Below are 15,854 nucleotides of genomic sequence, written 5' to 3' on the forward strand. Positions count from 1 at the left end.
TGCGCTGTGTTTCGCCGAGTGAGTGAGTTTACCGGAGGCCCAATTCCCTTTCCTATCCTCCCCTTTTCCCTTCCCTTCCCATCCTTACCCTCCCCTATTATCCTAATCCCTCTTTTTTAAGAGGGATTGCAGGTGCACCTGCAGTTCTTCTGATGCTGCGAGTGTCCATATCATAATCACGAAAACACCCGAATCTATGAAACGTAAGAGCCCCAAACAATGCACTTGCACTTTGCAAGTAAATATATAGCCGGTGGCAGTCCGCTGTCGCCAGTGACGTTACCATGGTAACGTCCAAGCCTCTACGTCGCCGTAAAGCTGCTTTTGCTTTTTCTTAAAGTTAGGTTTAAAACAGCGCTTGCAGCGACGTCTTCCGACGTTCGGGAAATACGACCGTTGCCGAAAAATTACGAAAATTTCTATGCGCATTATCACTTTGGGAGCACTGTAATCGAGATCTGACATCTAGGTTTGACGTAACGCGACCAAATTATGTAGGTCCGCCATCTGCCTAGGAATCAACGTCTGTGATAATACTTAACATGATACAGCAGAGAAATCTGCCGATCACTCTTTGGATGGCGCCGCGATGTCTACAGTCCACTGTCTAGAATCATATTAATTATTTATTTCAGGAAATTAGTACTTAAGGTGTTATAATAATTTATACAGGTAGATCTCAATTTCAGGTGGCGCGGCGTTAAAGTAAGAAAACAAGCAATGGAACAGCAAAAAATGGAAAGGGCGTAAGCGACAAAATGGTTTTTGTCGCGTAATTTAAAAACCATAAATACATTTCATATAAGCTATGGGCAAATTAAAGTGTATGCTTGAACCAATCTATGTACAAATTTTGGAAGCTTAAATCACTCTCTTCTGTTGGAAAAATAGGTATCCTTTTTTTACAGAGGTCTTTTTGGTTGATTGTTCTGTGTTATAAAAGTTGACCAATCGTATTATGCTATGGGTAATTCAAAGACAAAGACATGATGAATACTGACAATGAACTTTAATTTCTTAAGTTTAGTCATTGCTGAGAAAAATCGATATCGCTACAGCCAAATTATCAAGGCGTCGCCTTAAGTCTATCGTCCACTCACCGGCGGTACGTAGAATAATCGTTCTTGACGGAGCTCTTCATGTTTTTCAGTTCGTCGAGCACGGCGAACATGTTCACGAACTTGCCGAGCGTCAGCAGGTACGCCTCCGACACGAAGTCGCGCCGCTTCTCCGCGTGGCACAGCCGACGGACCTCGCCGCAGAAGCGCTCGATGGCTTTGCGCTGGCAATACGATATTTTGGTTAAAAATAGGAATGTATGCTACCTAGCTTATATACTATTGTATAATATTATTGTATGCTTAATAAATAATTTGAATTTGAAATGAAGGCAAATTTCTTACGCAAAACTGCATTTTAGGATAGCAATCCAGAATTAAAACTTTATTTATTTATTTATTGGCGCATCAAGTGTTTATTTAACTGTTCATTTATACTTAAACTAATTACAATAAAATATCACATTCCGTCCTACTTACTAATAAAAGATGTGAAACATCGTTTTTGAACACAATATAAAGTGACACAAGTTAAAAATAAAAATAATAAGAATAAAACTTATACTTAACGAGCTTTTGCCCGCGGCTTCTAAGAAGTATTATTATATACAAACTTTCATCCCCTATTTGAACCCCTTGGGGTTGGAATTTATCAAAATCCTTTCTTAGCGGATGCCTACGTTATAACATCTACCTGCATGCCAAATTTCAGCCCGATCCGTCCAGTGGTTTGGGCTGTGCGTTGATAGATCACTATATCAATCAGTCAGTCACCTTTGAGTTTTATATATACAGACTAGCTGTCCCGGCAAACGTTGTTTTTCCGTGGCTAAATAATAAGTATGGCAACATGGGAATGTCCATCGCTATCCCGTCGCACAAACAATGGTCGCCGTCAGTCTCGAGTTGTAACAATTTACTATTATTTATTCAACAAATGCACTTATCAGTATAAAAATTAGCGAGTAGCCAATTCTCAAACCTACTGAATATGCATATAAAATTTGGTAAAAATCAGTAATGCCGTTTTGGAGGAGTATGGACATTGTGACACGAGAATTTTATACTATATAAGATAGAATACATGATTAAATTGCAAGAATAGCACACAGCTATGCATTTTAAATTTAATCATTCGTTGAGCTGATTTTGATGAAATTTGGTATGAACTATGTAGGTATTTAAGTATCTGTTTTATTTATTGATTGATTATTGAAAAGGGACTTTGGAAAGTTTTTTTGCCACAAAACAATTCTGACACAATTAACATATTTGTAAGCCAACAATGTTGCGGACAACATTGAGTTTACAATAAAAATTGCTAAGTAGGTAGGGCCCCCACACAAGACTGCGAATTTGCAGCGCATGACATCATAATGTCATTCTTATTATAAATTTTGTTGCAGATATTTGTGATGCAATGTGAATTAGCAGTTATATGTGGGATCCCGTAGTTTGTGAAAGCAAACATCAGTATACTACTTATACAATGTGTAACAAAAATAAGTATTAATACTTTAGGGTGTGTATGTGTTCCTTGCAGTAGCAGCAAGCAATGGGCAAGGGCCCGAGCGTCACGAGTTTCCCCATAAAAAAGTGAAAAAAATTTTGGTCTTTCAGCGCTGCTACTTTCACAGTGAACTCTCTACAAGGAACACGTACACAGACTCACCCTAAAGTATTATCACTTATTTTTGTTACACCCTGTATTATTAATTTAGTTCAACCCACCTGGAAGTACATAAACTGCAGCAGCTTGTCCACCTCTGGAGCCAGCACCTGAACAGTCCGCTCGTAGATGTGGACACGGTCGGGCTGCTCATTGGAGCGGGGCTGCGGGATGGCACGGCTGCAGCACCGCCATGTGTACAGCATCACGGCGTGCGCATTACCCTCCTCTAGCAGCTCATTCTGAGGATAGGTTAGATAAAATAAAATGAGAATTTGTTGGCAAATTGTTGAACTTGGCTTTAAACAGTGACATAAATTACCGATATTATACCTCACATAAAAAGAAAAATTTAAAAAATAAAAGGGATTAACAGGATGTCTAATATTTCATTCTTCTACAAATGAACATGGAGTTTTTTGGAAAATGAATTTTCTTTTATTTTTTTTACTTCTTAATTTTTACAATTTATACCAAAGGTAAGGCTGCAGAAACTTACAAGGTTAGCATGAACTGTAGCCTCCTCAATGTACTTAGCAATGCCCGTGACGAAACCATTGCGGTCTTCAAAATTAGTGTCAAAATTTGCCTGGTAGAGAATAGAGCATGGTGCAGCTTCAATGCAAGGCTGTTCATCTGAAATAATAAATAGCAAAAGGAATTATGTTACCTGATATAATATGTATAGCAGTCCAATCTGAATTCCGCAGACATCATTATTATTTTTACTGTAACTGTAAGTACATGTTGTACTTAGATTATGTTCTTAAAATTATAATGAGGCTATAGTTACAAAAAAATAATTTAAATATTTCATATCAATATTTAGCATAGATAGGTCACTACCTAATTCCAGAATTCTATCGTTTATAGATTCTTGCTCACTAGCATAATAATCTATTTAAAACGATAGAATTCTGGCCAGAGTATTGAGCAAAGGAAATGTTTTGCATTCATTAGTTTCTTTAAAGTTATAGGTAATATTATTTTGTAGCAAATGGACTGAATAACAATCAATAAACTGTGCCCGGTGTGAGCATATTCACAAGGAAACCTACATTTTTGTAAAATAAATATAAAATCAGACTCATTTTTAAGCATTCCCGCGTGTGGGTACGTGTCCGGGCAGATCGGCCTACGGTCATCCAACCGGATTCGATCGGCTTCCCCCATACATGGGGGCCTTTACAGTTCCATCGAAATAATGTGCTCAACAATTTACAGGTACACATGTTCTTAATTACCTGGCAGCGTCAGCTCATCCAGTACATCTACATTGCTTAGTGCATCCGAAAGAGAAACTTTTTCGCTCACAGACATTGTTTATATTTATTTCCAGATACAGTAACACTAAAAAACAACAATAACACTAGTCACCGCGTCTTTACTAAACTAATTTTACTGGTGGCATATCGGCCGATGTATTTTTAAGCACTTAGGAACAGTTTGAAGACAATTTAATACTTTTTAAAGTAATAAATCGATTAAATTGTGTAAAATTACAAAATGTATCCACCCAAGGAATGTGACATGTATTACTCATACTGTCCACAGATTACTAGATACTGTCAGTGTCAAAATCTGGCGTTGATCATTGAGTGCGTTAAAATTAGTGTTGCCAGCTTAAGAAAATTAAGAAATTAAAAAAAAACAAAATTATAGTCTGTCATGAAAGCGCACTCAAGTTTAAAGTTTAATACTTTATAGTTTATTATAGTTCATACAAGGTCAACCTACTAGCATACGGCCAGATTCCACTGGATTCATTCCAGACATTTGCAGAAACTCGTGATCACGAATTTCGATCTACCGACCACCACTCATAATAACTTTATCAGTGGCGTAACTATACGAACTGGTACCCGTGGCAAATTCATGGAACCCTATCAGTTAAAATCGTCACGCTAATAATAATAATAACTCTCACACCGGTTTCGGTGAAGGTGGCCAGTTTCATTGGAACCAGACCTGGTTACGCAAAAGTAATTTTATAGTGCCCAAGTGAGCACTCCTTATTCCTTTTACTCTCATAACCCAGTGGGATGGAAGGCCGATGCGAAACAGGAATAGAGCGAGATGCAATAATATAACGCACACGCACGACAATCGTGTGGCGACTGGCGGATAAATCGGTTCGCCGCTTAGTTTCGCAGTTCCCAGCGTCGGTGGACTAGAGGCGTTAGTTTAATCTGTTTAATCATCATTAAAATATGTCTCTGAGCGTGACAGTAAATTTTTATAAGCTCCTCGATCAATCTCACTAGTCACTATATTTATACTGACTTGTGACTAGTGAGATCGATCGAGGTTGTTTAATAACGTAGCAAACTTGCTCTTTCACCGCCGCGGCCGCACCCAGGGACGAATATTAATTATTTAACTGTAATTAAATGAGCCCCATACATTATCTGTCAAACTCTTCATTAAATTGAAGTTTAATTATCATTAATAATTAATGTCTGCCGTCAGACGTACAGTTTACGATCAGCTGCGTAAACACTGTTTTACCGTGTGCGTACTTGGAATAGGCTAATTATTATTATTTTAGCTGATCCGGCAAACATTGTTTTGTCCTAATATACGGTGGGTGCAGTGTGCTTGAACGGTATTGAACCCACTGTTATTATATTCGTTATAGATATATTTATAACAGGTTGATCTGAGGCTGTGCTTTAAGGCAGAACGTTATTTCGAGCATGAAACATAGATGTTGGTCAATTCTCAGACCTACCAGGCGCACAAATTTTTAATAATAATTGGTCCATTGGATTATAATGTGATAATGTGACAAAAAGAAATTAAAATGTAATAGTTTATTTTTACATAAAACATAAATTATAACATAATATTATAAACTTAAATACACACGGACAATATTGCTTAATTTTTTTTTCATTCTCAGAATTTAAATATAAACTTTATACACACAAGGCCACCAAACCACTGAACCCTTTTTTTTTTAGTAAAAAATATTTGCAATGTGTTAATTTATAAAATTATGGTTGTTACTTGTTCTGTTCCTAGTTCTTACAATAACAATAATTAGTATTGAATACTCAAACATTCTTTAAAAAATACTCGCACTTCTTTAAAACAATCCTTGAAAATTGGATTCAATGTATATTTTTATAAATAACTAACATGTTCATTTCTTATACTTACCACAAAGTCTGCAATGACTTTATAAACAAAGCAACAAAACATAATTGACAAAATTCTGAAAACAGTTTTGTTTTTGTCATAAACATAAATTCAATACTATGTAACATAATGATAATATTTATCCTTGTTAATGATAATATACTAATTGTCTTCGTCTGATGTATTAGAATTGTCAAAGATTGCCTTGCCTTGCATAGTTATTATAATATTATGTTGTGTAAATCACGTGTAAATATTGTTAGTAAGGGGGCTAGTTTTGTATGCCAGCATCTATATTATTGGCATACTATTAGTCATTCCAACAGATGTCATGATAAAAATTGATAATTATAATCTACCTTGGTTCTTAAACTTATTTGTATAACATCATATTCCTTAAATCTAAGTTTACCTAACAGGTTTTATATAACTTACTCTTATCTAGGTTTAAGAAAACTTAAACTACTGAAGCAGAAAAATATATCTGAAACAAAATTGAGTTTCAAATTTTCACCCGAACATAATACTTACATACATACAGATCAAGTTAAATAAAAGCTTTTAAAAAGACATGGTTTGAAATTGCTAGAAAAAAAAGATACATTCTAGTGATATTATAGTATAGAATTTTAGAACTAGCAACACAGCTAATGAAATCTGATTTAATGAGAAAACTTAGTGAATACCATAATGGATTCAGTTTAATTAGGAAAAATACAATAATCGGTCAAGTGCGAGTCGGACTCGCGCACGAAGGGTTCTGTACCGTTTTAAAGGAAAATAGGCCAAAAATTGTAATTTTGTAGTTGGCAGTTGGCAGCCCCTCTTAAATTTTTATTTTATTTAAATATTATTATTAATTATTAAAGTAGACATATAACTAAGGACTTAATTTAAATTTCAAGTGCCCAGCAATTGTAATTACTAATTATTGACTACGAGCAAAACAGCCCAATAAAACTATGTTTGTTGTATGGGAGCCCCTCTTGATTTTTTTTTTTGTATTTGTTTGCAGTTGTTATACCAGCAACAGAAATACACAATGTGAAAATTTCAACTCTCTAGCTATTACCGTTCTTGAGTTACAGCCTGGAGACAGACAGAAGGACAGACATCGAAGTCTTAGTAATAGGGTCCCGTTTTTACCCTTTGGGGACGGAACCCTAAAAAGTATTAAAATGTAATCCATTATAACATGAAAGTTTAAAACTCAATTGGTACTTCTTGTATAACTATTCTATATCCATTACTTGTTGTTTTTGCTCTACTCGGGACTAATTTTACAGCACCTGCATCGTTAACAAGAAGATCCACATTATTATATTCCGTCAACTCAACTTCCGGAGTCGGTACTTCATACGTAACTGGAACCATATTTACATTTGACATTCCATGAGCACTTCCATTCATCATATATAGATGCTGGTTATCAAATAGGATGTCAGGTCTAGCATCCTGGAACGGTATATCGGGATTGTGCATTCGTATGCACTTGTGTGACAACAGTAACGACTTCCACACAAATGTTTCCTCGCACACTGGGCACTGTAAATTCTGGTCTTCACCAGTGCTATCAATCTCCATATGCGTCTTCTCAACATGTCGACGTAAACAATACTTTGTAGAGAAGTATTTGCCACAAAGCTGAAATAAAAAATAAATAAAAAAATCATTTTAATAAAAAGTCCTAATGACCGTAATAATTAATAATTTATTATATTTTAATTTATTGTTAGTCTCCCTAAAACTTATAACGGCTGAACCCATTTTGTTAATTTCAGTCTTGAAATATTCTTGAAAGTCCAGGGAAAGTGAATAGTGACAGAAAGTTCAGTGGGTCTTCTATTATAAAATTACCTTGCATAGATGGTTTGAAAGTAGAGTCTTCTTTCTTGGCACTTTGACCGGGTTACTTTCAATCTGACCTTTATCTAATAATGGAATCTTATTAATATGTTCGGTATTTTCTGTATTTTCTGTACTTTTAGTGATCAAAGGGTCACTTATATCTGTTGTAACTATATTGTTACATACTACATCAGCGTTAGCCTCTTCTTTTTTATCTAATTTTAATTTGTCTAAAACAATTTTAGGCTTCAACAATGGAGGTAGCTCTTCACCAATTTTATACTTTTTTTTTACCTGCATGCTATTAATATCACATTTAACTTCATTGCCAGTTTTATTGTTATCACTGCCTTCAATTTTGTTGTCAGTTTTATAGGTATCACTAGGTTGAATCTTATCTTCAGTTTTGTTGTTTGTATTCAAGAAATGTGACCATTTATGGCGTAGCATCTCAGTTTCATTGTCAAACTGTTTTGAGCATTGATCACAAAAGAAATAATCTTTGTAGCCAGTGGTTTTGCTGTTTTTTAGATCTGGCAACAATACAGTGTGGTCCTCCATAGTTTGTTTGTTGCTCGAGCAGTGGTCGCACGAGTTACACTCGTACGTGACTCCTGCTTTGTCATGAATTGTGTCATAAAGGTTTTTAGGTCGTCTCTTACAATGCAGGTATTGGATGTGGTGGAGTAAAGTACATTTAGTTTTACATCTCTCTTTGCATATGTCACACACGAACAGGACACCTTCATGTTCGTAACTATGGTCCTTCAAACTCAAATAACTGAAATAAACTTCTTTACATGTCTTACATTCATATTTTTTTATGACTCTACACACTGTTCTTTTGTGGTCGCTGTATAACTTCTTGCTCAAGAAAAATTTACCGCACATACTACAGTGCATTTTTATGTGCATTTTAAAGATCATCCTTTCTGCAAAGCCCTTGTTACAATAGAAACAAATGTAACATTTTCTCTTTTTATGCATCTGTTTCATATGCTGTTTTAAGGAATTGTAATCTTCATATATTTTAGGGCACTTTCGACAGCGATGGTACTCTTTAAATTCGTGGACTATAACTTGGTCGGAGAATGACACCCGCTTCCGAGGCTTTGTTTCCTTATATTCGATCATATGTTTACTCTGAACGTGATTTCGATGTTTCTTTTCGCTAGTGTAAGTTTTTTTGCAGATCTTACACATTTTTTCAGTTCTACTAGTACTTAATATACTCTTTCTATTTATATTATTAGTTTTCTTGTAGCATTGCTTCAATTTCAGTAAATCCTCTCGAACCACAGTCACAGTACACTGTTTTAGAAACTTTTCCAAATCACCGTTTTCGTACGAACCCCTCATAATGACCGGTTTCTTCATATTATTTTGCTTAGCGATATAAGGTGTTATATCAAATCGCTCGCACAGAACCTTCGGCATCATCTCAAAACCTCGAAATAGAGGTTTGGGCGGGAGATCATCTGGAGGCACATCCTCGGAGTCCTTCGAATCCTTAGTCGGAGTTTCTTCCTCATCATTATTGTTTACGCTAATAAACATGAAAACTATCAAAAAGGAACAAAAACCTTTTTAAACCGTGGGTCGTAATCAGCTAGCAAACATCAGCAAATTATTGAGGAATTTAGATTTCCATTTTCAGACGTCAACAGACTCACAACACAACAAAAAAATGACATAATATGACAACTTGACAATTGACATGCATGATGCATCATGCAACACCATCTTTTTAGGGTTCCGTACCCAACGGTTAAAAACGAGACCCTTACAGCTAAGATTTCGTTGTCTGTCCATCTGTCTATCTGTCTCCAGGCTGTGTCTCAAGAATCGCGATAGTTACAGCTACCTACACTTTTGAAATATTAATTTTTTACAGACTGTGGTGTTCTGTGGCCGTAATATTAGAGTTCGACAAGGCTGTTTATGAACGTGGCGAGAAAAGGAACTAACGTTTCTATCATACAAAAACGTCATTTTTGACAGTTCTCCTTTACCAGCAGCGCACATTGACTGACATTGACACATTCAATTAAAGCCTTGTCGAACTGTACAAGCATAATAAAATAAATATTTAAGATGAACTCCCAAGTCCTTTACAAGAACCGAGATTTTTTTGGTCTTTCTTGCTCGATATCAATAATGGTAAAAACACTTTCAAAATCAATAAAATACTCAATGGCAAATTTCGATGGCAGATTTTAAAAAAATATCCTTGATCATTGGATAAATTGTTATGCAAATAGCATGTTTCACACAATATCTAATAGAAAAAGCCGCTATAGGGAAAAAAATATTGCTAGATTCTGGTAGACCTTTGCACTACAACGGTACATATATACTAGTAATCTGTGAACGGTACGGAATCTCTCGTGCTCGAGTCCAACTTGCACTTGACCGATTTTATTTATTTTAAATGGCAACACCATTGACCAGAGACAAAATGTCATATTTCTATCAGGGCTTCATAACGTTATCGAATACCCGAAAAAATATCGTTACGTACCGGTATTTTCATAATGGTAGCCAGATAACGGTATTTTTTTTGTCGATATCTAGTAACACAACCAAAAAATTATCGTTATGAAAATACCGGTAAATATAACGATATTTTCTGGTATCAGGTATACGGTATGCGTCGTGCACCAAATCTCACTCGCAGCCCAACTTCCGACTTCCGAGTACCAGTTTTATATACGTCGCAGAGCCATGCTTCGGCACGAATGGGCCGGCTCGACCGGAGAAATACCACGTTCTCATAAAAAACCAGCGTGAAACAGCGCTTGCGCTGTGTTTCGCCGAGTGAGTGAGTTCACCGGAGGCATAATCCCCTCCCCTATTCCGTTCCCTTCTCTTCCCTACCCTCCCCTATTACCCTATTCCCTCTTAAAAGGCCGGCAACGCACCTGAAGATCTTCTCATGCTGCGAGTGTCCATGGGTGACGGAAATTGCTTTCCATCAGGTGACCCGTTTGCTTGTTCGCCCCCTTATTTTCATAAAAAAAAACTTTGACTTAACAAGTCAAGATGGGGCTGCAATTTGTTTAGTCAATGAATGCAGAAAATTATGCAAGGTACCTATGTCCGTATTTATTTACTTGTTTTAACTGTGGCGAATGCGGGGGATGGACAAAATAAGGATAATTATTTGTATGTCTTAGTATTTATTACTAGAATTCTAAGTTATATATATTTTGTATTACATATATATTTTGTAGACTGTAGTTAAAAATATCAACACATTTAAAATAGGAAGCACAAAATTATATGATAGCATTTACAAATTATGTAGGTATTATAACACGGAGAATATTTTAAGATCAGAGGCGCTTTACACACGACGGGGCGGGGCGGACCGCTCAATTTCGCCGCGAACGACACAAAGAGAATCCTAAAATATGTATGTATTACCAACGCACACCAAGGGCAAAAAGACCGCTCCGCAGGTCCCCGGCGGGCTCTGGCGGCGCGGCATGTCCGTGGATCACACAAACCAGTTTACATGCAGTAACGCAGACGGTGCGGCGGCGCGAGGCAGCAGCTAGTTCTATTCTCTCTATCTCCACTAGAACGAACGTCCTGAACTGACTGTCTCTACTCGTCGTGTGCTTTGTGTACCACCTCGCCCCGTCGTCTGCAAAACAACAGAGTCCGTCCGGCAGCCAGCGCACGGCGCCACTATAAATTAGTAATATTTGAACAAAGATACTGAGCACTGATTTACTGAGTACTGACCATGTCATTCTCATTAGACGTCATTTTTCCTATAATATATACCTATTGGTCACCAGACACGTCTAGTTTAATTTTGTGCATACTGCATACTGAATTGACTGATTAAATTAAAGTACTTATTTTACAAAAGGTAACGTTATCAAAGAACACATATTTACCGTTATAAATCCTATTTACCGTTATAACATTTACCGGTATTAATTCCAATTTTTACCGTTATTTCTAGTATCGGGTAAATTTTCATACCGTTATCCATAGACATAATATAATGCAGTATATTATATATATTATGTCTATGCCGTTATCTATGCCCTTGAAGCAATAATGTTATGAAAAAATACCGGTATTTGAAGCCCTGATTTCTAATACAAAAAATCGATTTGTTGGTCTGAGTCTGTGCTTATGGCTAGTCTCTGCTTTGACATGTTGACATTGACAATTGAAATTTGACATTATTTCAGTTCGATTTTTTCCCAATCACTTGAAAGTTGAACGCAATTTTTGCACGGCCTTCAGCGTTCCGCCGTGTTTGATGTGTGTGAATAAATTGTGTGTAGTAATTAGATAAACAAGGAGAGGTGTTTTATTTATAGTTTCGACGGAAGGTGCCCGGGTGCGAAATGTTTCCACCGACACGCATACGGAGCTGCCTTCCAGTCACGAACCCCATGTTTAGAAGAATTAAACCTCACAAACCGTTCAGGCAAACCGTACACAATCAAACAAAGAGCGTGAACACGACGTACTCGACTCAAAGTACACAAATTCAAAAGACGAAATGGATGAACCTGCGAGCGATATTCACGAGGTGGATGCCGCTAGGCAGTGTAATATACGTGGGGTGGTGCTACATTCGCGCCAGCGTCAACTACGAGGTGTCGAAAGTGGAAATAAAGTTTTACGAAATGTTTCCGTTTCGCATCACGAGTCGGCTGTGGGGCAAGCTGGCAGCGTGCGAGTTGCCGCTGTCCATCCGGAGCTTCGTATACGGTACGTACATTAAGTTGTTCAATGTGAACCTGGACGAGGCCGCCGTGCCCGACCTGAAGTACTACAAGAGCCTGTCCGCGTTCTTCACTCGCGCGCTGCGGGACGGCGCGCGCTTCATATCGTCGGCGCCCTGCGTGTCCCCCTGCGACGGCGTGGTGCTCAACTGCGGGCCCGCCGACACCGACAAGATCGAGCAAGTCAAAGGTGTTACATACAGCCTCGAGGAGTTTTTAGGTGAAAACAAATGGTCCACGGGTGACAATAAAAACTACTACAATTCCCTATTGAAGAATAAAAACAACATCCTCCACCAGTGTATAATATACTTGGCACCCGGTGACTACCATAGATTCCACTCCCCCTGCGACTGGACCTCAAATTTTAGGCGCCACTTCTCTGGCAAACTCCTGTCGGTCAATCCATGGATGGCTCGTCTCATACCTGGGCTGTTCACGATGAACGAGCGTGCCGTGTACATTGGTGAGTGGAAGCACGGTTTCTTCAGTATGACAGCGGTAGGGGCGACAAATGTTGGCTCGATCGAGATATACAGCGACCCAGACTTAAAAACTAACACAAAGGGCAAAAGAAACAGAATTGATGAGATACAACTTCATAAAGTGTCATTCAAAAAAGGCGAACTGTTTGGACAATTCAACATGGGAAGTACTATTATTTTATTATTCGAGGCTCCTCCTGATTTCAAATTCGACATGAACGCCGGAGACCGTGTTCAGGTCGGTCAGGGACTGACGGCTGCAATGGCAGAAGCGAGATGACCGGCCTACCACGACCTACTCTGCCTGGGACAAACGATTCTGATAATATACATCATTACATTTTTATTGTAACGGAAGTATTGTTCATAGTATTTAGTGAGACGAGAATTTAATTTTGTTGTGAAACAACAAAATGTATTTTATTTTAGAGGATTACGATTAATCAGTAGAGTTTTATTTAGTTTTGATTGAGAGATTTTATCTCTATACATATACAGTGTAAACTCTATATAACGACACTGAAGGGACTGTGCATTTTATGACGTTATATAGAGTTGTCGTTAAATGGAGAGAAGAAAAATCGAAACTTTTTCGTCAATATATTATAGTGATTTTCTTTTACTAACCTTAATTATTTACAGTTTGAAAGTTTATGTTCAACTGAGAATATGATAATGGATAGGTAATAAGCCATGACTCCTTCTCCTAATAGTTATGGTCAAAAACAGCCTACATGTGCAAGCAATCCCAATTTGTAAACAAAAGAACGAATTTCTTAGAAAGTTTGGAATGCATGATGCCGAAAGTCGAGTTTTTTGCGGGCTAGGATAACAATGCGACAAAAAAACGTGCATAGCTGCGCATTTTTAACTAATTTTAGTAACTTAAAAGGTTTTTTATTAATCAATCGTTGTGATTTTGTCGCTATTAAGAGTGGGTGTGATGTTATGTAGAGTGTATCATTGTATGGTAGAAGAGCTAAACCAACCAAAGTCAATTGATTTCGATGTTTTAGACAGTTTGTTGTTAAATAGAGTGACGTTACATGGAGTTTACACTGTATGTATATATTTATGTGGATGACCTTATCTGTATTCATATCAAAATATTTGACCTCTTATATAATTTCACAGTTCCAATGCCTATTGCTCAATTTAGTATCTTATTATTGAAATGTTTGCCATACAAAATATATATTTTAAGGTATACTTATGATTATTACTCAAGATCAAGGCTGCTGTCACAAAGTGGTTTTACAATTGTCTATTGGCTTGAAATTTAATTAGAAATGTATGTTGTGTAGTGAACCCTTACAATGGCTTAACATCTGCTTGTTATGTAAAAAAAAGATCAATATGCATCCACTTGGTTGTTATGTTAATACAAATCTTATAAGAAGAAAACAGTGTCCATAACATGTAGTTATTGAAAAAATCTAATATGTAATTACATGACCTTGCATTATCAGAAGTTCAACCTAGTTCATGATATTTTGTGTATTTGGTTAAAACATCTACTAAATTAAAAAGTAGGATAACATTATTGTCTTTGGCTTTAATATTTTCAATGTAGTGGGTGGGATTTGTTAAGATTTATATGTGTAATTTAAATTGATTATGATTGTCGTAACGTTATTGTAAGTTGTGACGACTTGTGCTACATTTCCAAACTCTGATAACTTGCCGAAAATTGTTTCAAAATGTAACTTTATAATATTTTCCACAGCCTTATTTTAAGGCAACCAATTAATCAAAACTGTTATTATTTAGATTAAATAATATTAATAGAATATTAATAGAACCATGTGATGTGAAAATATGTACAAAACAAAATGTAATTTTTATAAGAAAGAGCCATCAGTGGCCTCTGAAAAATGTGAAACATTAAATATTTTGTACAATTCGTCTTCTACTTTGACGACTGCTGGCGGTTGATTCGCGGGATTCGATGTTTCACAAACGTCCATGTATTTTAGCTTTGGTCTTAGAGGACCTTAGGTCAGAAGTATTGAAAGATCATGATAAAGCTTGCATTTAAACCTGATGAGAGAATAATAACGTTTGACGTTACAAGTAACGTAACAATGGTCCTTATGGGCCTGGCGTATCACGAAGCCGTTTTGAGACTAAACAATCGTACGAGAATGCCGCGTCCTACTGTAACAGACGTCAGACGTAAAATGACGTTGTTAGAGCGGGACGCGGTATTCACGTCCGATTGTTTGAGTCTCAACACTGTTTCGTTACTACGAAACTACGGCCCTACTGGGCCTACTGGTTACACCTAAGCTAGTGAGTAAATGGCACTATCCTATACTATATTAAACATACCGAGTGCTTGGCCGAGATCTAGAAAGCAGCCATTAAATCCAGTAAAGACTTTGTAAAAGCATCAGTTGCAGGCTTGCAGCTGCTCTGCTACTGATTAAAAATTTCTAAGATAGTCTTGCACACCCTAAGGATAATCGTAACTATAACATGCTTTTTAAATATCGAATAGTCCCTCCAACTAATACGTCTTTGACTATGTTTGTAAATTGTTAAACGCGTCTCGAAGTACCGCGCGTAGGTGTGTAGTTAAACATCGTTCATGTTGTCTATATTTAACCTGCAGTGTTTCAATCTAGTCTTTTAGCATTGTTATGTTTTAGTTTCTAAGAATATTCCTCATTTATTTGACCTTGAATAAGGTCTTGGCCTTTGGGATCTCTTTCATTCATCCAACCGATGTTTTTATTATTACCGAATTAGCTTCACACATTGACAAAATTGTCTCTATGGTTTTCGATTTCTAGGGATGCAGCAAACATCATGCTTCAGAGTGGTGTTTGCTCCTAACTAAATGAGCTTATAGGGATTGGATGGATGGCAGTTTTAATAAAATTGAGCGCAGAAGCTT

General features: G+C 36.9%; 3 protein-coding genes and 1 long non-coding RNA gene across 4 annotated transcripts in view; 2 read left to right on the forward strand and 2 right to left on the reverse strand.

Moving 5' to 3' along the window:
• Positions 1–4,252, reverse strand: part of LOC121736455 (cytoplasmic FMR1-interacting protein) — a 20,580-nt gene extending 16,328 nt beyond the window's left edge. Inside the window, exons 1-4 of the mRNA XM_042127649.1 lie at positions 3,972–4,252; positions 3,227–3,363; positions 2,790–2,969; positions 1,101–1,282 (exon numbers count right to left, since the gene is read on the reverse strand). Of these exons, the coding sequence (XP_041983583.1) occupies positions 1,101–1,282; positions 2,790–2,969; positions 3,227–3,363; positions 3,972–4,047 (575 nt within the window). The 5' untranslated portion in view covers positions 4,048–4,252. The remainder of the gene's footprint in view (positions 1–1,100; positions 1,283–2,789; positions 2,970–3,226; positions 3,364–3,971) is intronic.
• Positions 2,052–14,950, forward strand: LOC121736465. Its single transcript, XR_006037022.1, has 3 exons — positions 2,052–2,065; positions 7,747–7,750; positions 14,184–14,950. It is a non-coding gene; the product is annotated as an uncharacterized LOC121736465 (long non-coding RNA).
• LOC121736457 (zinc finger protein 546-like) lies at positions 7,005–9,396 on the reverse strand. The gene is made up of 2 exons (XM_042127655.1): positions 7,726–9,396; positions 7,005–7,512 (listed from the first exon to the last, which is right to left on the reverse strand). The coding sequence occupies exons 1-2, from the start codon at positions 9,271–9,273 to the stop codon at positions 7,072–7,074; spliced, it is 1,989 nt and encodes a 662-aa protein (XP_041983589.1). The 5' UTR covers positions 9,274–9,396; the 3' UTR covers positions 7,005–7,071.
• LOC121736459 (phosphatidylserine decarboxylase proenzyme, mitochondrial) lies at positions 11,929–13,491 on the forward strand. Its single transcript, XM_042127659.1, has one exon. It carries the CDS (start codon positions 12,087–12,089, stop codon positions 13,233–13,235), a length of 1,149 nt encoding a protein of 382 aa, XP_041983593.1. The 5' UTR covers positions 11,929–12,086; the 3' UTR covers positions 13,236–13,491.
• Positions 14,951–15,854: the final 904 nt, after the last annotated feature.

Source organism: Aricia agestis, chromosome 19 (genome assembly GCF_905147365.1).
Source record: "Aricia agestis chromosome 19, ilAriAges1.1, whole genome shotgun sequence".
NCBI lineage: Eukaryota > Metazoa > Arthropoda > Insecta > Lepidoptera > Lycaenidae > Aricia > Aricia agestis.

Coding starts and splice junctions, on each gene's coding strand:
- LOC121736457 (XM_042127655.1), bottom strand. CDS start 9,273: ATGTTTATTAGCGTAAACAATAATGATGAGGAAGAAACTCCGACTAAG. Junction 7,513..7,725: donor TTTCAAACCATCTATGCAAG/GTAATTTTATAA, acceptor TTTTTATTTCAG/CTTTGTGGCAAATACTTCTC.
- LOC121736459 (XM_042127659.1), top strand. CDS start 12,087: ATGTTTCCACCGACACGCATACGGAGCTGCCTTCCAGTCACGAACCCC.